Below are 23,276 nucleotides of genomic sequence, written 5' to 3' on the forward strand. Positions count from 1 at the left end.
AATAGTTTCTTTTTGTATTGACATGATATTGTTGTCGCTATAATTATGTAATTTAGTGACATGATACAAATGTCACTAAATTTTTCAATCAATAGTCACAATTTTTTTTCGTCACTACAATTTTCTCATTTAGTGACATGATTTTTACCGTCACTATATAAACCAACATGTAGTCGCATCATGCTTTTATCGTCATTAAAACGTAATCATTTAGTCACATGTTATAATCGTCACTATACATGTATAATTATAGGAATTATTTTAATATTAAAAACTTATTTAAGAAAAGGGCGTGATCACGTTTATTTCTAAAAAATCGAATTGTAAAATTGATGTAGAAGCTTCTTTAAGAAAAGACGTGATCGCATTTATTTCTAAAAATACTAGATGTAAATACACATATAAGTTTTACAAAATACAAAAGATGTAAATTAAGTTTATCATTTGTAATTCAAAAAATTATTTAAAATTTTATACCAAAATATATGTATACTTTATTAACTTTTAGTACAATAAAAAAAATTAATAATAAAATTGTATATTAAAAGTTTCTTGCCCTTAGTCTGCTCTTTGTGCTTTTAAGGGATGCTATTTTTTCTTTTTCTGTTATATTAAACCTCAATTTCAAAAAAAATTGTATACTAAAATTAATATCCCAATACATAAAAAACGATGAAATCTACACCAAACACATAAAAAACTAACTACTATAATATGAGTTCTTGATGTTTATATATTATTACAGTATAGAGATGGTTGGAGCGGCAAAAAAGATTATCACAAACATATAGTGACGACAAATATTGGCAACAAAAAAATATGTCACTAATATATAGTTTTTGTCTCGGACAAAAATATTGTCCCTATATATATATATGTTTAGTGAAAACACCATAATCGTCACTGATATATAGTCACGGTAAATAGTGACAATTATATATTTTATCACTAATTTTTTTTATTGTGACGTGAAAAATAATCGTCACTATACATATATGGTTACAGTGACATAAATAAGATCGTCACTATAAATATATAGTTATAGTGACATAAATAAGATTTTTTTTAGGGAAAACGAGACGATATATTATTGAGCACATGAACATGGTAGATGAAGATGACCCTCCACAAACGACGGGGGTTCACTCCAAACATGATGTGTAGAAATATCTCTCGCGGCCTTAGCAAAACAATGAGCTATAGCATTTCGACCACGTCTAACATTCCGAACACTAATACCCGGTAAAGATAAAAGTTCTTCCCGACAAAAACTAGCAATAGCACCCAACTCCGAAATATTTCGCTCTCTTGAGCTAATCACGTTGCACGCTCTTTGGCTATCACTCTCCACCCAACCTTGAGCAAATCCCAACTCTTTGATCCAAGAGAGGGCTTCCTTAATGCCCATGATCAACTCACCTTCCTCGACGCTGTGCTGTCCCAGAATTTTGAGAGCTTTTCCTGCAACAAAGTCTCCCTCATGATTTCTAACAACAATGTCGATCCCTATTGAGTGATTGGTAGTGAAGAAGGCTGCATCAACCCTACATTAAATATGGCCCGGCGGGATGGGGTGCCATCCCAAACACAAAGGAGCAGCCCTCCGTGAAGAAACTTGCTGCAATTGAGGCACCTGTGCCAAAATCCAATCATTGCGACATTCGACAGCTGAGCGCACAGACCGAGACGGAACGGGATAAGTGCTATTCCAAACCACCGTATTTCTGTCTTGCCAAATCTGCCATAGCAGCATACAAATAGACGCCTTTAACTCCTCATTCTCCTCATCCACAATCAAGAACAAAGCTTGCTTGAAAGAGTCGCACTTGATGATGATGGGGTCAATAATAGAATCCAGCTCACTGGTTCTCCAACATTCCTCAGCAAAAGGGCAATGAAAGAAACTATGCCATAAGTTCTCGAAACCACCACAACAGATAGCACACTCACCCGCTAAGCCACGAGATTTTATAAAAAGATGATGTGAGGTTGGAGATTTTAGAAAAATAAAAAGAAAAAAAATTAGGTATATTTGACGTAGGATATATATGATGAAGGATTGATACATCATATTTCTTATTAATTGTATATAGGAAAATTTTACTAATGTTATAGGAGTGTAACTTTTAATTTGATAGGTAAAATTTAAGACCATATCTTACATGTGAACATCATCTCATTTGATCCTTACAAGACTTTTGAGCATTATCGTGTCTGCAGCTCGAAACATCACATTTGACTTTTGTACGTTGAATTTCTAATTATCATCTTATCTAAAGCTTGTTACATGGGATTTTACTTATAAATATCACCTCATCTGCAGCTTGGAAGATAAGAATTGACTTGTGAGCAACATCTCTCATCTGCAACTTTGAAGATAAGAATTAACTTGTGAACATCATCTCATCTAGAGCTCGTAAGACCATGATTGACTTCTGAGCATCATCTCGTGTGGAGCTTGAAAGAGCATCTCGTCCATGATTTGATAGAATGGAGTTGAGTTATAAGCATCATTCATTTGGAGCTTAGAAGGCCGGAACTGAGTGCTAAGCATTATCTTATTTGAAGCTTAAAAGGTTGGAATTACGTTGTGAGTATCATCTCATTTGGAGCTTGGCAAACCACTTCTAACTCGTGAGCTATGATGCACGAATTCTTCAAAAAATAGAACATTGCAGTATCGGATATGTGCAGGGTGCTGGTGCGATTCGCGTGGGATTCGCACGGAATTCGCCACATGGCGAATCTCCCCCCCCAAAAAAAAATCGGGTGCGCCCACCTCACGAATCGGGTGGTGCGTACAAGGTGCATTTAGGGTTGTTTTGAAGAATTTTATTGTTTTTGGGCTCTTTTGCAATTTTTTCAATTTATTGCCCTATAGTTATTTGTGTCTCTTCGATCCCTCAACAAAGAAGAATTCAATTTCAAGAAATAATTATAATCCTACTATATTTTATTTTCTAAGTTCTATCATAATTAGTAGTAAACTAATAATTAAATAACTATAAGAATAAAAGTGGCAGATTGAAATGCTTTATCTTACAATTCCAGCTATTATATGTATTTTATTTCTTGATCTTTGACTTACAATTGCAATGTAACATTTGATTTATGAACGCTCTTCAATTTGACTGGTCATAGCTCGTGAGCATCATATTGTTTGGAGGCAAAATTGAGTTATGAGTATATCTCGTATGAAGTTTGATAATCACTTCTAGCTTTTTAACATTATCTCGTTTAATTTTGAGTTTAAAGACCAAAAGTGAATCTTAAAATCATTTGTTTAGAGTTATAAAGAAACATACATCTAGCGGAAAATGCTTATAAGTTAATTGGTCAATTTATAGCATGTATGAGCAATTTTCTTCCAGTGAGTTAACTCTAAATATATAAACAAAAAAAAAATGGAATCAATTGGTAGATATAATTGTTCCAACTAGACAAAATTTGCTTTTGTTTTACGATAGATCCTTCTGCATAATGCATGTGCGATTTTGTCTTCGTTCATATCATGATGAAACATGCAAAAGAGTGAGAGAAAATGAATTAGTGACCATATATATCCCGTTTGAATCTACTCCACATAAATGAAACATGCAAAAGTGAGAGAAAATGAATTAGTGACCGTATATCATGTTTGAATCTACTCCACATAATTTTCTACTTCAATTTATCTCTCACGTGCACATGAAATTTACCCAAAAGCTCTATCTCATACAAAGAACTACAAAATTCTACTTTTGAAACCGGAGATATATTATAAAAATCATTTCAGATTCCTCATTTAAGGAGAAAGTCAGCATTGTTGCGGCTAAAGAGTGGGCTATAAATATTAGGCATACCAAACATATGGGAAAAATCAAATGCAAATATCCTTGTCCTAATAAGAAATAAGATAAGTGATCGATAAAGCTTGTGCCACCAAGAGCGGGCTATAAATTACTCATCGTCAAATAATAATTATTACCAAAATTGGGGATACATTTTTAGAAAATTTGATATACTATAATATCCATACTTATAACTTTACAATACTAGGAAAAGCGGGGTTAACAACCAAATATTCAGTCGTAACTCGTAACCCGTAATAAATATCGATTTTGATCTTAAATTTTCACCATTTAATTAAAAAAATTTAACGATGGAATTTTTCTTGTTAACAATCGAATTTTTTTTGCTAAAAAAAATATAAGAAACAAATTATTTTCCGATTGTATTTTGTCTCAATAAATTCCAAGTGAGTCACCAATCATGGAATTGATGGGTCAAACACAATTAAATTTGGAGTTTCTTCTAAATGGTCACCGATAAAAAGGGGTAAATATGACTTTAAACCCCAAATTATTTTTGCACTATCAATTATATCCCGAACTATCGAAAATAATTTTTTAAACCTTGAACTATTAATTTTGTATCAATTGTACCATTCGTCCATTTTTTTAGCTTCAAAAATTTGACGTGTCTCACCGGATACCACAATGTATTTAGAATCATTCTTTTTTTACCTATATTATATAAAACGACGTGATTATATGCATTACTCATTAAAAATTCAAAGAATGAAAAATGGATAAAGGGTAATTGATACAAAATTGATAGTTTAAGGTTTAAAAAATTATTTTTAATAGTTCAGAATATAATTGATATGTGCGAAAATAGTTTGGAGTTTAAAGTGATATTTACCCATAAAATAGACAAATATTTTTGATAAAACTAACAACTGTCAATACATTTAAACTCTTTTTTAATATGCAATCTCAATCATGCATACCCTTCGAATATACATGTACATGAAGGATATCAAGACTTGTTTGGGTGATTTGCGGAAGATTGGTGGTCACCGCAGTGGGAGTGACCATAAAAATGATGAAAATTTTAAAATAATAAAAATTTGAAAGTAAATTAATATTACCGTTAAAAAGTACTATAAGAAATTTTCACCGATTTAAAAATAGAAAAAAATATTAATGACTAATTTAAATATATATATATATATATATATATATATATATTATTAACGACATGATTAACGATTAATTTTAAAATAATAATTACAAAAAATTAATATTAACAACTAAGTTTAATATAATAAAAAAATTAACAAATTAATATTAACGTTCGAATTAATGATCGATTTCTAATAAAAATTAATATTAATGATTGATTTTAAAACAATAAAAAAATAATATTAACGAACGAATTTAAGAAAATATCATTTTGATCGTTAAAAAATAAAACAATAATAATAAAATGATCGAACTTTCGATCCTTAAAAGAAGATATTTCGATCTCTATTCAGTCATTAACAACGTAAATTAAAGACCAATAATTTCAATGTTAAATCTGGTCGTTAAAATCGTTTTTCCTTAAAATCGTTTTTCCTGTAGTGTTAATTTTTAAGAATCTATTTATTGTACATTATATAATTAGAAAATTTGATATACTTATAATATCCTTATTTATAATATTTTTTGTACATAAAATTTTTCATATTTTTTTGAAAAATTATTTATATATACTCCCAACGTCTCGATTCAATAGGCCACAAGCCTTGGTCACGGATGTTAAGAAATAAATAATATATAATAAAATAGGAGAGAGAATGTAACTTTTATTGAGGATATATGTGTCCAAAAAGTAGGAGAGACAAATAAAGAAAAAATAATTATGTCTGAGGTACAAATTAGGGTCGTAAACGAGCCGAGCCGAATACTAGTATGTTTGAGCTCGGCTCGAGCTTTTATCTTGATGATCGAGCTCGATTCGTCACCCACTTAACAAGCTCAAGCTCGCTTCGAGTTCGGCTTGGGTGATGTGTCTTGGCAATTTTATGAGCGCTACAAATTTGATGTGTCTTGGCAATTTTTAAATTTAATGTTGCCAACGAAAAAAAAGCCCACATCCCCACTACAAATACTAGACCCCCCCCCTCCATCAAATTTTGTGGAACCATAAAAAAAAAAATCTAGGCCCGCCAAGAAAGTGGTTTGCAACGGTCCTTACATTGAAATGGCTATAACCACCGCCGGAGAAGTAATGCCCGCAGCGCTGCTGAACGACGTCGTTCCTGGCTATGTCGACTACAACGGCCGCCCATCCATCCGCTCCAAATCCGGTTTATGGAAATCTGCTTCTTTCATCGCAGGTAGGTAAAAAGAAAAATCACAGCCATAAATAAGCAAACATTCTTACTTCTTTATAAAAATATTTTGAGTAATTGAATTATATTATACTCCACTATATAAATTTGAAACATTTCCTACTTTCCTCAGATTTAGTAATTTGAAACCTTTTCTTTTTCTCATTTAAGTTTGTTTAGTGATTTTGTGTTACCAGGTGCTGGAACGGCGGAGAGGTTTTGTTACTATGGAATTAGCTCGAATTTGGTGAGTTATTTAACCGGCGAATTAGGCCAATCCACGGCGGCTGCCGCCGCGAACTTGAATGCATGGAACGGCACGGCGGCGCTCTCGCCAATTCTCGGCGCCCTTCTGGCGGACTCGCTTTTGGGCCGGTTCAGAATGATTGTTTTCTCATCTATGCTTTATATATTGGTTAGTTCTGCACAATTTCTCTTACTGTTACTATAAATTGCTTCCACCTCTTGCACGGCACGGCGAGTATCGAAATTACATATTTCAATAAATATAAATATTAAGCATAAGTAAAAGTCAACAATTATAAAATATATTGTAAAAAATAAAATAATTTACATTAATTACCTAATATAATTCTGAATTTGAAAACATAAATTTTCTACTTTGTATAAATTAAGTATAATGATAATTATAGTTTTTAAACAAATGAATAAGTATTATTTAATAATGAAAATTAACATTACACATTCTCATTATAAAGTATTACCTGTCACAATAAATAAATAAATATCATATTTGAAATTATAATTTTAATATACATACATATATATATATATATATAAATATATATGATTATTCATCTACAAAATTATATTAAAATTACTACAAAAAAATTATTTTTAGGAAAGAGTTATAAAATGAACCATGTCATATCTACTTTTTAGGAAAGAAGTATTTAAAAAAATATGTCATATCTACTTTTTTTGTCATTAAAAATACAAAAAATAGAAAAGGAAATAAAATAAATATAGCAAAAAAGAAGTAAACATGTCGTAAAGGAGAAAAAAGGAACACTAAAGAAAGTAGAGAAGATTCTTTTTTTTTTTTCGTTTTTTTTTAAATTTGGCTGTGGGATCCATTCTCACAAGTAATGAAAATTTGGAGAAAAAAATTATGATTATTTAAAGTTTCAGAATAAACATTTTCTTCTATCTTGTTTCCTCTCTCCTTAATGTTGAATATAATATAATTTTTTCTTTAAATTTTTTATGTTAATTTATTTTATTTTTTATAATTTTTTTGATTTTATTTATATATTTTTTCAATAATAATAATTTTTTATGCAATTATGGAAAAAGAAATTATAATAATTCATTTTAGAACTCTTTAATTTCAAAAATCATAAAAAAATTTAGAATGAATAAGTTATGGTAAAAATTAAATAATTTATTCATTCTAAATTTAGTTTTGATTATTCCTACCACAAATTAAAGATTTTGTCATAATCTTTAATTTAAAATGTATATTGAATTTTTTTTTTCATAAATCAAATTTCACGATTTTTAAGAATGAAATTGTAAAACAACATTATTTTATCCATTGCCAATTGGAAATGATTTATTTATGATGGATTAAACAGGGACTGTGCTTGTTGACACTATCTTCTGCAATAATTTCACTGAGCTCCACAAGTTGCAAAAATAATGAAAACAACAACGACACATCATCATGCTACCCATCTGAGATTCAGACAATTTTCTTCTTCTGTTGCTGGTATGTTGTTGCATTTGCTCAAGGTGGGCACAAGCCGTGCCTACAAGCATTTGGCACAGACCAGTTTGATGTGCGAGACGATGAGGAAAACGCGGCCAAGAGCTCCTTCTTTAACTGGTGGTTCATTACCACATGTCTAGGCGGAGTCTTGGCCCTCTCCGTCGTCACTTACATTCAAGACAATCTGAGTTGGGTGATTGGATTCGGAATCCCTACCGTCGCTATGCTCTTCTCCTTGCTTCTCTTCTGCATCGGCTCACTGCGTTACCGATTCAGCACTGAGAGGAAGAGGAAGAACCAGAGGCATCCGTTTCTCAGAATGTTTCGCGTTTTTGTGCAAAAACGCAAACCTTCTCATCTCGAGTGAGTCCTTTTCTTATTTTTATTTTCAATTTGGCACTGCAGTTGGTTTTTAGCTTGTGGTTTTCAGAGTTTTATACTTCTCCCGTCCCGTGAAACTTGATCAATATTTCTTTTCGGATTCTCCCGTGAAGCTTGAGCACTTTCCTTAGATGACAAAAAGTTTGTCATCTATTTACATTTTCACTGTTTCACCTACCACACTTAACACACAGAATACTAACTTCTTAAAAAACGTAGTGAAAAGAAATTGTTCAAGTTTCGCGGAATGAAGGGAACATGATTTTTTCGTAATACTTCATCCCAAAGAAATAATGTCATTGTGCCTTTTTAATAGATACTATCTCAGAAATTTATTTATCTATTTTATCGCATATGTTCGCTCATAATACAATTAGGGTATGTTTTCTTATTTGTAAATTTATCATTAAAATGAGGGATAAAAAGAATTTTTCCCTTTGAAATCTCTCTTTTTTTTTTCACTCATTTTTTACAAAAGAGACAATAATTTCTCAATTCCTTCTTTTTCTTAAGGAGTGATAATATTATTTCTCAATTTGATAGCATTATATCCCTCATCTATATATAATAATAATACTATAAAACACCAGTTTTTTTCCCGTAAATTTGATGGTATTTTTGCAATTACAACATTAATTGAGGATAATATTTTAAAATTTAAAAGAGGGATGGGAGAGATGAAAGAGAAGAGAAGACATACTATGATAGAAGTTACCAAAGATGAGAGCATAAATAGGAGAGAGAAGATATATCTACATTTTTTTTCTTCCATATTTTCTCTCTCCTTGTTCTATCACACATACTTCTATGATTTTCTAAAAAAATTCAAATTTGATTTATCAAAATATATTCGATATGAAAATATGAATTTGAAATAAATAAGTTATATAATTTAAAATTTTAAAGTGATTAATTTTCTCTGTCCTCTCTCTTTTTTTATATTCTTCTCTCTCTCTCTCTCTCTCTCTCTCCTTATTCACCTCACATTGTTATTATATTTATATCTCTATTTAGATCTCTTTCTCCTATAAAATTTATCTATCTTTTAATCTCTTTGATAAAAATAAAAAAATAGAACATCAAATTTATTTGTTGGATTATTTTATCAAGTGTAACATAAAAATATTTAAATTAAAATTTTTAATTAAAAAATATGATGCACTATTATCAATAAATGTCGAGACAATATTATAAAAGTATTTATTAATTTTAATTTTTATTAAAAATAATAATCAAATATCAAAGAACTATCTCAAATTTGAGATAGAGTAGATAAAGTTTTTGAACTATATAAATTTTAAAATTTTTAAAAGTTCACCAAAATTTGATAAGTTTGTTTTATGTATAATCTTTAATATACAAGTAATGAATGCACCGTAGATCTTCACAATCTAAGGACTGAAAATATTTTCAATTTTATTCTCTCTTTTCTTGAACTTATTTGAACCTCTCTATTTTACTCTCTTTCTCTCTCTAGAAATATAATATTCAAAAAATAGAAACATATCATTATAATATTTTTTTTCTAATTTAATTCTTTTCATGAAAAATATTTAATATAGATATTAAATTAAATATTACGAGAAGATTTTTAATTCGATGTAATAATTATAAAAAATAATTTTGAAATAAATAAGTTATGATTGTTTAAAGTATCAAATAAATTTTTGTTCGCTCTCATTTATCTCCAATATTGAATAGCGTACTCTTTTTTTCATTTGTTTTCGTTTGTTGGCGAAAAAATAAGTAAATGTCTTTTTTTTTTCTTGCAAAAACTCTTACATGATTGTTTAATTATTATTATTTTAAATTTAAATATTTTTTAATTATAGTAGTTTTAAATGCAATTAAGGAGAAGGAAATTTTAATATGAATTTGTAAAAAAAATAGTTATACATCTTAAAATTAGAATTTAAAATATAATATAGATTTATTTAATTATATCTACGAACTATTTATTTGTTTATATAAACATATTTGTTGTTATATTTTCATTTTTTTATTATTCGTATATATTTTTTAATTAGTTTTGGGCTACTTAAATATGAACTTTTAACAATAATACAATTTGAACTTTTAAGAGCCCAAAATTGTTATATTACATGATAGCTATTAATATTGTTATTGATGTTTAGTGTTAGTTGCTCAACATGAGAGAGACTTAAACTATTTATTTTACAATCTGTAAATTTAATTATTATTATTATTATTATTATTATTATCATACAATACTCATTAAATTTAATATTACACTCCTACTCATTAAGTTGATAAAAGTATTACTATACACTGTTTTAAATGAAATACTAATATTTAACTTAGTATAAGTTTTTTGTTATTAATTAATCAAACTCATAAATAATTATATTTTTACATAATTTAAAATTTTACAAATAAATAAATATATTGTGGCCCGTGCATCGCACGGGAAGGCGTACTAGTTGAAATAAAAATGAAGAAATGAAAAATAGTGAAATTCTCTTTTGTAGAAAATGAGAAAAATAAAATAAAAGAGGAATTTAAGGGTGTCTTCTCTTTAGTTGTAAATTTATCATAAGAAAGTGAAGAATACAAAAATTTTCTCCCTTTAAATCCTTCATTTTCTACAAAATAGAAATTCACAATTTCTCATTCATTTTTTTTCTCACTCAAATGATGAATAATATATCATTATTCTTGGTAGGGGTGGGAATTTCGGGATCGGGTAATCGGGTACCCGATACCCGACCCGAAAAAATCGGGTATCGGGTACCCTATACCCGAAAAATTAGGGGTCGGGTTCGGGTTCGGGTATTTAGGGTGTTAAAAAATCGGGTATCGGGTATACCCGATCGGGTATCGGGTATACCCGAAATACCCGATTTTTTAATTAAATGTATTTAAATTATATAATTAAATTTAATTTTAAAATATCTGAAATTGAAGTCGGTTGAGCCCCTGATTCTCCTTATTCCTTATTTCCCTTAATTCTCCTAATTCCCCTAATTCCTTATTTCCCTTAATTCTCCTTCCTTCGCCAATTTCCCTATTTCCCTTCTTCCTTCGCGAGCCCCTCGCTCCTCGCCAGCCCGGCCGCCGCGCCCCTCGCCCACACCAGAGTCCAGCCCCGCCGTCGCCGCAACTCCCACCGCAACCCTCGCCCGTGTCCCCAGTCAGCAATCGCCGCCGCCGCCGCCGCCCGTGTCCCCAGTCAGCAATCGCCGCCGCAGCAGCCGTGCTGATGCAGCCCCGCCGTCGCCGCAACTCCCACCGCAACCCTCGCTTCTTCTTCTTCTTCTTCTTTTTTTTTTTTTTTTTTTTTAAAACAGTTTTCGAATTTATTTAGTGGGGATTAATGGACAGAAAATGAGGAATGCGAAATAGTAAAATTTTCTTTTGTAAAGAATAAGTGAAAAGAAAAGAGGAATTTAATTAAAGGGGAAATTCTTTTTTGGGTAATTAATGTATAAATACATGAACTTTACTCACTTTTTGGTATTTAACATTAACTTTAAATTCTAGTTATAAAACATTAACTTACTCACGTTTTGGTATTTAACATGAACTTTAAAATTTAGTCATAAATACATGAAGTTTAAACTTATTCACTTTTTGATCCGGTTTCCATTTTTTTCAAATTAAAACTGTCTTGGAATGCCTGAATCTTGACGTGGACAATTTGACGCTGAGAGATGACGGCGTCGACGTTTTTGTTAGAGGAAAATAATTCAAAACTAAAATATAAAAGTGAACAATACAAAATTGTCTATAAATTTCACAAATACAGAAAGCCAATTTCGTTTTTAAGATTTGAGGATTTCAGAAACCCAAAATCAGAATTTCATTCATTACGATTTGGTGTTTTCACAACCAACATCGATGGGTTCCTGATTGAGTGCTTCTACAAGCTCGTCAAATGCCAATTGTCTACGTTAAGATTCATGCATCCAAATCAACTTTAATTTGGTAAAAAAAAAAAAAAAGACGAGTCAAAAATTGAATAAGTTTAAAGTTCATATATTTATAACTAAATTTTAAAGTTGATGTTAAATACAAAAAAGTGAGTAAGTTAATTTATTTATAGGGTTGTTAACCTGTAAATACACAAACTTTTTACATTTTCTGAAATTTAACATGACTTTTATATTCTGCTCACAAATATATGAACTTAACATTTTTTTTATTTTTTTTACACAGACATGAAAAAACTCTATTTATTGTCGAGGTGGAGGCCGAAATACATGACATGGACTATAAAATATGCACTTGAATAGAATAGTTTTATTTATTATTTTGATTGGAGAGTGAATGACATGGTATTTCGACCTTTTGATGCCAAAAATCAGAAAAAATACTAAGTTCATGTATATGTGTATAGAAAATAAAAGTCATGTTAAATTTTATAAAATATAAAAAGTTTGTGTATTTACAGGCTAATAAGCTTTATTTATAACTAAGTTTTAAAGTTCATGTTAAATACTAAAAAATGATTAAAATTCATGTATTTATACATTAATTATCCTTCTTTTTTTTAATATTTTTTTCATGATAAATTTACAATTAGATAAAACACGTCCTAAAAAAAACTTTTTTTATCCTTTATTTTCTAATAATAAAAACACGCACACACACTTTGAGTTAATATCTTTAATACCACCGTAAAGTGAGATTTAAATTCAAGCATTATTCGGTATTTTGAGTATAACAGCATTTTATGAGAGTGATTTGGGGCGTGTGAACAGGGTGCTGCTTCCAGTGTCAGAAGAAGATCCTGAGGAAGTGAAAGCAATAATGGTGAGGCTTGTCCCCATATGGTGCACAAGTCTGGGCTATGCCATTGTGTATGCGCAACCTTTGACTCTCTTCACAAAGCAAGCCGCCACCATGGACCGTCGCATCGGCCCCAGCTTCGAGATCCCCGCCGCCTCCTTCATCATCTGCATCGCCCTCTCAGACATGCTCTTCGTCTCCATCTACGACCGCGTCTTCGTCCCCATCGCCAGCTCCATCACCAAGAAGCCCTCGGGCATATCAATCTTTCAGAGGATCGGAGTTGGGCAACTACTGTCCCTGCTTTCCATAGTGTTCGCGGCAGTCGTTGAGACAAGACGCCTCAGGACTGCCCGCGAACACGGCCTAGTGGACAGGCCTGACGCCATGATCCCGATGAGCGTGTGGTGGCTGGCCCCACAATACATGCTCTTCGGGATCTCTGACGTCTTCGGCATGATTGGCCTGCAGGAATTTTTCTACGACCAAGCCCCCAGTGAGCTCAAGAGCACGGGGCTTGCCCTCTATCTCAGCATAATCGGCGTCGGAAACCTCGCCAGTGGCTTCTTGGTATCCGTCATCCAGAATGCAACCAGCGGAGACGGCGCTGGCGGCTGGTTTTCCGACAACTTGAACCGCGCGCATCTCGATTACTTTTATTGGCTGCTGGCGGGGATTAGTGCAGTCTCTCTTGTTGGTTATGTTTACTTTGCCAAATGCATCAAGGATGCTAATCAATAGGTCGCTTAATTAAGTTTAGTAATGATTTAATTTCGTCTTGTCATATTTAATTTCTTATTCTGTTGCATCAATGTTTATGGCATATACAGTAATAATTCCTGTGATTGCAAACCACCTTTCACGAATTTTGCACCGACAACATGCCAATTTTTTTCTATCGATATGTATTTATAACGTGTCTTCCAAATTTTGTATAATGATAAAAACTAAAATTAGGGATAATGATATAATTGTTTGGGAAACAAACTTTCCCAAATATGTTTAACAAACAACTAACCCACGGCAGCTTATGCCGGGTGGGGATATGATCATTGATTGAGGACCTTCTTGACTTGCTAAACTAGCTTAGCATCAAATTAAAGGAAATGAGATTTCTAGTAATGAACTAATGTGGTCTTTATTTTTCAATGTAACTTGATAAAATCCCTTCCGTTTCAACTTTTTATACCATAATATAATACCAAAACGCTGGATGAGATCTTGTGTCTCATAAAATGACCATTTAATTCCATTCTGTGTCCCATAGTCAAAACTATAAGTAGTTTTAATTTTAAATTAATACGACTTGTATATATATATATGCGTTGCATGACTCAGCTCATCCTCTTGAAATATATTCTCTCTTTTGACAGATATATTTCACCGTGAAGGAAGGAAATTCCGCCAAACTCATATTCATATTCATGAGTCATGACATAACAACTCTCTCATTTTTGTGTTGTGACTTGTGCATATATAAATACATCCATGCATATTTATAACAAACATAATCCATCTCACAGGGGCACCTAAATGAAGAGCACATTTTTGTCTACCGTGATTTCGTCTTCTCCGTCGTCATGCCGTAAAATAAATGGATGGCGGGAGTACAAGGGTAGGAGAAAGAGATTAGAAATAACCGATTTTTGGATTTGGGAATAAGAAATACTCCCTCTGTCCCAATAATCTTGTCCCATTTTCCTTTTTGGTTTTTCTCAATAATCTTGTCCTATTTTCTTTTTAAGAAAATTTTAGGGACTAATTAATTTCTAATTAAACACTATCCTAATTAATCCCCCTTCTAAACCCTAATTTCTCTCTCTCTCTCTCTCTCTCTCTCTCTCTCTCTCTCTATCTCTCCACACTCTCTTGCCTCCCTCTCTTCTCCACCCTCCGACGCCCTCCCACCTCCATCCCTCTGTCCTCTCGCCACCCTGCCGCCCTCCCACCTCCGCCCTCTCGCCTCCGCTGCCCTCCCATCTCCATCCCTCTAGCCTCCGCCACCCTCCCACCTCCGTTCTCTCGCCTCTGGCCGCCTCCGCCGCCCTCCCATCTCCATCCCTCTGGCCTCCGCCGTCCTCCCACCTCCGCCCTCTCACCTCTTGCCGCCTTCCCACTGGCCTCTGCCGCCCTCTCGCTTCCGCCGCCCTCCCATCTCCATCCCTCTGGCCTCCGTTGCCCTCCCACCTCCATCCCTCTCGTCTCCCCTCTCCTCTGGTTTTTTTTTTTTTTTTTATCAGAAATTAGGGCTCGCCTAATTTGCGGGATGTGATGTCCGTATCTCAGCCCCACTAATTTGTGGAGAATTGTAGTTGAATTTCTGTTCCTTCTTCTTATTTAGGGGGTTACGCTAAAGATTTGATTTTTATTCTTGTTGTTCTTTTGCTTGATTATGTTCACTGTTCCGGCGGCCCCCCGAATTTTAAGAGCGGTGGTAGTGGGAATTTGCAGAAAGAATATTATTGAAATTTGTTGAGGAGGATGAAGATTTTGTTGAAATTTCTTGTTGAAATTTGCAGAATTTTGTTGCATTTTTTGTCCTTGCCGTTAATTTTTTGTTGAAATCTGAAGATTATTTGTTGTTGCCATTAATTTATAGAATTTAGTTTTGTTAATTTTACAAGAAAAATTAAGCTATACTTACTTTTTGTTAAACATGTGGGGCTTTCTTCTTTACAACACTAATTTCACACTTCTTAATCTATGTGCCCAAAAAAAGGGGACAATATTATTGGGACGGAGGGAGTATTGAATTGGGAAGAACATAAATAAAGATATTTACGGCATAATGAGTTTGGATGAAGATTTCCTTCATTCGCAGTGAAAGATACTTCATTCATCCTCATAAGATGTAGTCAATTTTAGATGATATGGATTTTAATAAATTGATTCAATGTGTTGTGAGTGGAGTAAATGTCTCATTTTATTGTGAGTGAAAAACTTATCAAAAATGAATTGGATACATTTTATGAGAACGAACAAAAATGACAAATTGAGTATTAAATATTACTCTCTCCGTCCCACTTCAAATGTCTTTTTTTTTGGCATTGCTATTTAAGAAAATGTTAATGAAATTATTAAGTGGTGTAGTGTAGAGTTGAAAAGGTGATGTGGACTCTAAATTTATATATATATATATATATATATATATATATATATATATATTTTGTGATTAATGTTTTTTCTTAAAAGGAAATAGTATATTTCAAGTAGGACAACCCAAAACTAAAAACAAGAGGAATATAATATCAATTAATTTTAATTAAAATCCATTATATTGAATTGAAATTAAATAATTAACTCAAAGGGTAAGCTCGGGCCTGCATGACCCTAGATCGCCTCGTAACAAAAGTACAAATGATTAACCATCCACGATATCATTTTCACTTTGTGGATGACATGAGTTTTAACGAAATGGTGGATAGTAGTGGATATGTTGTAAGTGGAGTTTTGAGTTCCATTATTATTGTGAATGAAGTTTGTGGACCCTACTACTATAAATGGATCGAAGTGAAAATGATATTGAAAATAGATCAAAATAACAAAAGTGAAAATGATATCGCGAACAGATGGAGTATTTCAATTTAAATGACTTAGTTTTCAAGTGGTTTAATGTCTGAAACTAAATATCTAAAATTCAAATCCACTATTACACGATTTTTTTTAAATTTATTTATATATTTATAAAAAAGATTTCATCCACCACTACTATTTAAATTATTTTTTTATTGATATTCATTGTTTTATTTATGTCTAGGAAAAATGGTTAATATTCAAACTTACTCACACAATCATCACAATCAATTGATAATATGACAATAAAGTGCATATATTATCATAAAAACATATCACGACAGCTTTGAATGACTCAAGAAAAAGAAAGATACAATAGACATAGACATGTGTGTAGTTAGTGGTATTCCTCATTGTTTTTTTTGAAGGGTAGTGGTATTCCTCATTGTTAGAGGTGAGAAACGGAGTTCAATCCTCGCTCTCCTCCCCCATCCAACAAAAGAAAAAGAAAGAACCTGAAAGATGTGACTTCAAAAGCTATTATCCACGTTAACCACAAATAATTACCGGAGTATCTTACTCCTCCGTCTCGCTCAAGATGCTACATATTCCTTTTCGGGTCGTCTCAACAAAGATGCTATATTTCTATATTTGGCAAAAATAAGAAATTTTAAACACTTAATTAACACTAATTAAGTATTTCTTTATTATATTCTCTCTCCTACTTTATCACTTTATTACTTTTACACACTTAAAATATTAATCTACAACTCTTTAAATCCCGTGTCGAAAAATAAATGTAGTGTCTTAGCCGGGACGGAAGGAGTATTTAGTTATTTCTTCAACTTAATTTCAAACAAGAAGTGACGTGAGGATCAAAATAAATCTCTTTTATGCAGTTGTGTTACGTATAATAATAACTTTAACTATTTAAGTAGAGACAACAACCTATTAGCAAACCCAGAATCTAGAGAGAGAAAATGGGAAGTACTACTGCGATCGCCGGAAACGGCGTATCTGACGCAGAAGCTGCTTTGCTGAACGACGCCGTAGGCGCTGCCACTGACTTCCGAGGTCGACCGGCGAGCCGGTCGAGAACCGGCAGATGGAAATCCGCTTCTTTCATCATCGGTACGGCCGCGAATCGAGCTCGAGAAATTTTGTTGAATTTTTGAAGTGTTTAAATTTAATAATTTAGTGTGTTGTGGTTTAATTAGGTGTTGAAGTGGCGGAGAGATTTGCGTATTATGGAATAAGCTCGAATTTGATAAACTATTTGACGGGGCCGATGGGGCAATCGACGGCGGCGGCGGCGGAGAACGTCAATGCCTGGAACGGCACGGCGACGCTCCTGCCCCTTTTGGGCGCCTTCGTCGCCGACTCATTTTTGGGCCGATTTCGCACCATTGTTGTCGCTTCTGTGCTTTACGTAGTGGTTAGTGCCTTATTTTTTTTTTGTTAATTTTACACAATTTATAAATTAACTATATATACTAGTATTTTTTTAATCTGTTTATTTATTATTTTAAAAAATACATAAGTAAATAAATAAATTTAAAAATCGCATGACCGATGACTCGAAGTCTTGATCATTAATCCAAGATTTCAGGCATTAGGTATTTTTTTTTTCAATAATGATATTTGGACAAAATATGATTAAATATTTTAAAATAAATTTATTTAAATTTTTTGGTACAAAACAAAAGAGAATTTAATTAATTTTATCATTTTCTCCACATTGTAATTTATTTTTATAATTTTTTAATAATTTTTTTAATTTTTATTATTTTTAAAGTACAAAAACTAAAAAAAAATTGATTAAAAATTGTTGAAAAATTACAAAAAATTCAAAGGAGAAAACAATTCAAATAACTAAATTCTTTTTAAATTGAACCAAAATTTTAAAATAAATTAATTATTTTAAAAAATTCATCTTTTTTTGTCCCACAAATTTTATTCAAATAACACTATTTTTTTTAGATGGGGCGGATTGTTTTTTTTAAGATGGGGCCGAGTATGTCCGTGTGGATACGGTATCTGAAGCTCATTGACTTCTGATTAATAGATTACTAGGGACGTAGGTAGAAGACGTCAATTAATGATGATATTGAGAAAATATTGAATTTTGCAAAAAATGGTCGATATTTTCAACATTTTGTGAGAATAAAAAAGCAAAAGTAATTGATTTATTAACGCCTTCGCTATCAGCCTATCACCATCCTCTCGGGATAAAATTCAATGTTTCACAATTTCTTCATGTGTGTCACTATTTTTCATTCTTAAATTTATTATTTTTAAAATATTTTTTTATTAAAATAAAATTTATTATAATACTATAAATTATATTCAATTTTTATTTTGAAAAATTAATTTTTTTTAAAAAAATATATACCATGACTTTGAATTTATTAACCTATTATTAGTTAATAAAAGTAAAATTAAGTGATAAAAAATAATTATATAACCTAAATTGATGGAATAAACCCTAATTAATAATCATAAAATTAAACTAAAGCCTACAAAGTTGAAATTGAAGAAAAAATATAAAGAAAATAATCAAAATTGAAAATGAGACATAAAGCATGGTACACTGAATCTCATTCCATGGCTCTGCCACCTACGAAATATCAAAACTATAAAGAATTATTATAGTAAAATATTTAAAGTTTGTCAATTTTTTTTAATTTATTTCACAATTTTGTTTTATTACTAAAAAAATACATAAATTTAAAATTAATCTTGAATTGTCTCACAGACGATAATTTCGCCCAAATTTAAGTAACGCTGCATATCAGTAATAAAGCGGAATAAGACAATTTCGCCCAAATTCAATCTAACTAGTTTTACGACTTGTAATTTCTCACTGCAACATTAGATTGGATTTGAAGGAAATTGTTCACAATGGGAGGATTCAGAATCAATCTTAAATTTATGTATTTTCTGACAAAAAACAAAAGTCATGATATAAATAAAAAAATTGGCAAAATTTGAGTATTTTTCGACAATAACTTCAAACTATAAAGTGTATAAATAACTTTAAAATAGCTCAAATCATAATTTATTGAAAGAGATCATAAAAATAGGAGACAAAAATGAGAAGTTTGTAATTTAGTAGACTAAATGAAGTATATGAAAAAGTGTTAGTTTAATTTTAAGATACAAAATTCATCTTGGAAGTACGGTGTGATATTTCCAATTCGTCCACTTCGCACTGACACGACGCTCGTTATGCCTAATTTGCGCGCGTTGGGCCTAGCCGTAGAATTATTAATGCTTCTTAATATTTAAGGTATTGGTTCAAATCTACAATGGTACGATCTTTAAATTTATTTATTTAATTGTTAATTTATTAAAATAATATAAATTGGACCTTAAAAATTCTCAAAGGCTAAGACATTTAATATATTAAAATATTTTTTATTTATTTGTTTGATTTTTAATCTATTTTAATTGTATTATGATTTTTTGTCTATTTATAAATGAAAATATTAAAAAGTTTTGTTAAAGTCGAAGTGAAATCGAAATCGAAGTTTGAAGTTCCATTTAAAGAAAAACTTTGGTTGATTCGAGTTTAGCCATTTTAAAAAGAGGTGGTATTGGGTACACTCGGGTGTATCATACACTCGAATTAATTCGTACATATATCCTAACTCGCATCATAATTCAAATTTGTATCATGTCTTAAATCGTGTAAATGATACTATTCGGTTATACAAATGTCATTGTCTGTAATTAACACTATTCTATTGTACAAATGACAATGCGTATAAATCACACTATAACATTGTAAATGACACTGTGTATAATTGACACTATTTAGAAATATAAATAACACTTCCTGTAGTTGACACTATAATATTTTAAAATGTTATAGTGTCATTTATATAATTGAATAATATGAATCATAAGCAGTGTCATCGGTATAACTGAATAGTGTCATTTACACAATTTGGATCAGAATGCGGATTTGAATTAGCATGCGGGTTAGAATTTGAGTACGAGTCACCCCGAGTGTACGGTACACTCGGGTGTATAGGAGATTTTATGTTTTAAAAAACTTTGCTTACTTGAATTTTAGAATTTCGATTCAATTTTCAACCGAACAAACTAGATGCTCACTCCCAGTGACATTTCCAAATAAGAAATTTATTGAATGAGATAAGTGTAAATTTATTGAATGGAGTAAAATAAAGTTTTCTAGATCTAATAATGGAAACAGATCTTGAACTGAAGTTCAAGTTTGAACATTTGAAAAATATTACCCAAAATTCATCTTAGTAGCATGTCTAACTTTTGTATATATGATGATGGACCACAGAGTCTTGGCTTATTGTCTATGTCAGCTGCATTTCATTCATCCAACTCTTCCCACTGCAAAACCAACGCAAACAACCCAGTTTGTTCGCCTCCGTCGCTGGAGGTTGTCATCTTCTTCTTCTCCTTGTACTTGGTAGCAGTCGCGCAGGGCGGCCATAAGCCCTGCGTGCAAGCGTTCGGAGCCGATCAGTTCGACGACGAAGACGAGGAGGAGCTAATAGCAAAGAGCTCCTTCTTCAACTGGTGGTACTTCTCCATGAACATAGGTATCTTGGCAGCTCTCTCTGTTCTGAGCTATATTCAAGAGAATCTGAGCTGGGGACTTGGCTTCGGAATCCCCTGCATCTTCATGTGCTTTGCACTATTCGTTTTTTTGCTCGGCTCCACGACTTACCGCTTCCTCCTTAGCAGCGATGGGAGGAACCCATTTCTGAGGATCGGGCGGGTGTTTGTGAGGGCCGCGAGAAACCGGAGAGCTTCCCCTTCTGCTGTGGCTACGGCAGAGGAAGCTCGCGGCGACGGTGCCGACTTCAAGTAAGTTAATAATAGGCCTTAATGCAAAATCAATGTTTATTCAGAAAACTGAAGGAACTTGGTAACAGGTTTCTTTACAAGGCAATTCTCGCACCTCCCGACAAAAACGGGAACGTATGCACCGCCTCGGACGTCGACGACGCCATCGGAATCCTGCGGCTCGCTCCGATCTGGTGCACGTGTTTGGGATACGCCGTCGTTTCTTCGCAAGCTTCAACTTTCTTCACCAAACAGGGCGCCACGCTAGATCGCCACCTCACTCGTGGCTTCGAAATTCCAGCCGCTTCGCTGCAATCTCTCATCAGCGTCTCCATCCTCGCCTTCATCCCTGTATACGATAGAGTTATAGTTCCGATCACGAGATCTGTGAGCAAGAAACCCGCAGGAATATCAATGCTGCAACGAATAGGTGTTGGCATATTCCTCTCCTTGTTGATCACGGCGGCTGCAGCCCTTGTTGAGGGGCACCGCCTCGACATTGCAGCCGAGCATGGGTTGCTCGACAAGCCGGACGAGACGGTGCCCATGAGCGTGTGGTGGCTGGCGCTGCAGTATCTGCTGCTCGGCGTTGCTGACGTGTTCACGATGGTTGGCCTTCAGGAATTCTTCTATGATCAGGTTCCTGTTGAGCTCAAGAGCATAGGGCTTGCTCTTTACCTTAGTATATTTGGTGTAGGGAACTTCTTGAGCAGTTTCTTGATATCGATAATCGAGCTGATCACGAGCCGAGCCGGGGCCGGGAGCTGGTTCTCGGACAACTTGAACCGCGCCCATCTCGACTACTTCTATTGGCTGCTCGCGGGGATCAGCGCGGTCACGTTGGCAGCGTATGTATACTCTGCTAAATGCTATGCTTACAAGAAGAAAGACTAGCTAGATTTGGGGAAAATCATTATTCATCTTCTTTCAAATATAGTAAAAAAAAATGAGAGTGCATTTGTATAATTGAGAGTGCATTTACTTTTACTATACATGTAACGTGCATTGATAATGATTCATAATAGTGAATAGTAATATGGTCTTAAAATGTAGTTAGAGGTTTCAAACATAATGACATATATGAACTTGGATCGTAAAAGGCTGCACTTCCGAGAGGACCTCGGCCACGGTGCTTCCCTTGTTTTTGTTCTTTTTATTTTCTTATTTCTTTTAATTAACAATTAATAATTAACTATGATTCTAAATGTCCGTACCAAAATTTTCATCTACTAAAGATTAATAGAATAAACTACTCACATAACTTGTAACTTGTATATGAAAAATATCGATTTTTATAATAACAAAATATGTAAAATTACCAAAATTTACGTGAAGTGACAAATACATTTTTAGATGCTAATTGATTTGTATGAATTTTTGTGAAAGTTTTTATACTTTTCTTATATAAAGGTAATTGTGCAAGAGCATCTCCAATGAAATCACATGTTTCAATAAAATCTTCTCATTCAAATCCAAATTGGGAGTTCTAGCATTCATTACGCTGATCTTGTTTCCTTACATCACCATGATCAAATCATGCATAGTTGTTGGACAATATGAAAATGAAAGCTTTGATTAGATGTAGTTGCTGAAGATGACTTTAATTTCCAACATGACTTTGATCAAATCATGCATATCTGGATCCTGATGCTTTCATTATATAGGTAAAAGTTCCTAGACTGATAAAATAATTTTAACTTGATCAAGTGTTTTATTTACACTAGCAGAAAGAACGTAATGTTATTTTATTTGATAATTTATTAATTTAAAAAATTTATTAATTCATTACTTGTATTAAGTAATTTACTGAATGGATATATTTATTTTAGGGTTAATTACGTGAAAAATCATGAACTTTGGGCCGATTTCCAAACTTGCCATCAACTTTTTTTTAATAAAAAATTCCCTGAATTTGAGGACTTGAACAATTTT

At 32.5% G+C, this 23,276-nt stretch overlaps 2 protein-coding genes across 3 annotated transcripts; both read left to right on the plus strand.

Annotated features, from left to right (window-relative positions):
• The first annotated feature begins 5,942 nt into the window (after nt 1-5,942).
• On the plus strand, nt 5,943-13,799 carry LOC131010221 (protein NRT1/ PTR FAMILY 5.10-like). Of its 2 annotated transcripts, none has more exons than XM_057937642.1 (4): nt 5,943-6,145; nt 6,337-6,554; nt 7,738-8,234; nt 12,974-13,799. In XM_057937642.1, the coding sequence occupies exons 1-4, from the start codon at nt 6,010-6,012 to the stop codon at nt 13,740-13,742; spliced, it is 1,620 nt and encodes a 539-aa protein (XP_057793625.1). In that variant the 5' UTR covers nt 5,943-6,009; the 3' UTR covers nt 13,743-13,799. The 2 variants fall into 2 exon arrangements, with proteins under 2 accessions (XP_057793625.1, XP_057793626.1); XM_057937643.1 differs by having other exon boundaries at nt 5,944-6,145; nt 6,320-6,554.
• A 3,597-nt stretch (nt 13,800-17,396) lies between these two features.
• Nucleotides 17,397-22,396, plus strand: LOC131010219 (protein NRT1/ PTR FAMILY 5.10-like). Its single transcript, XM_057937640.1, has 4 exons — nt 17,397-17,645; nt 17,732-17,949; nt 20,833-21,365; nt 21,434-22,396. Exons 1-4 carry the CDS (start codon nt 17,495-17,497, stop codon nt 22,236-22,238), a joined length of 1,707 nt encoding a protein of 568 aa, XP_057793623.1. The 5' UTR covers nt 17,397-17,494; the 3' UTR covers nt 22,239-22,396.
• Nucleotides 22,397-23,276: the final 880 nt, after the last annotated feature.

The sequence above is a fragment of the Salvia miltiorrhiza genome, chromosome 2 (assembly GCF_028751815.1).
Source record: "Salvia miltiorrhiza cultivar Shanhuang (shh) chromosome 2, IMPLAD_Smil_shh, whole genome shotgun sequence".
In the NCBI taxonomy this organism is placed as follows: Eukaryota; Viridiplantae; Streptophyta; class Magnoliopsida; order Lamiales; family Lamiaceae; genus Salvia; species Salvia miltiorrhiza.

Coding starts and splice junctions, on each gene's coding strand:
- LOC131010219 (XM_057937640.1), top strand. CDS start 17,495: ATGGGAAGTACTACTGCGATCGCCGGAAACGGCGTATCTGACGCAGAA. Junction 17,950..20,832: donor CTTCTGTGCTTTACGTAGTG/GTTAGTGCCTTA, acceptor GATGGACCACAG/AGTCTTGGCTTATTGTCTAT. Junction 21,366..21,433: donor GGCGACGGTGCCGACTTCAA/GTAAGTTAATAA, acceptor ACTTGGTAACAG/GTTTCTTTACAAGGCAATTC.
- LOC131010221 (XM_057937642.1), top strand. CDS start 6,010: ATGGCTATAACCACCGCCGGAGAAGTAATGCCCGCAGCGCTGCTGAAC. Junction 6,146..6,336: donor ATCTGCTTCTTTCATCGCAG/GTAGGTAAAAAG, acceptor TTGTGTTACCAG/GTGCTGGAACGGCGGAGAGG. Junction 8,235..12,973: donor CGCAAACCTTCTCATCTCGA/GTGAGTCCTTTT, acceptor GCGTGTGAACAG/GGTGCTGCTTCCAGTGTCAG.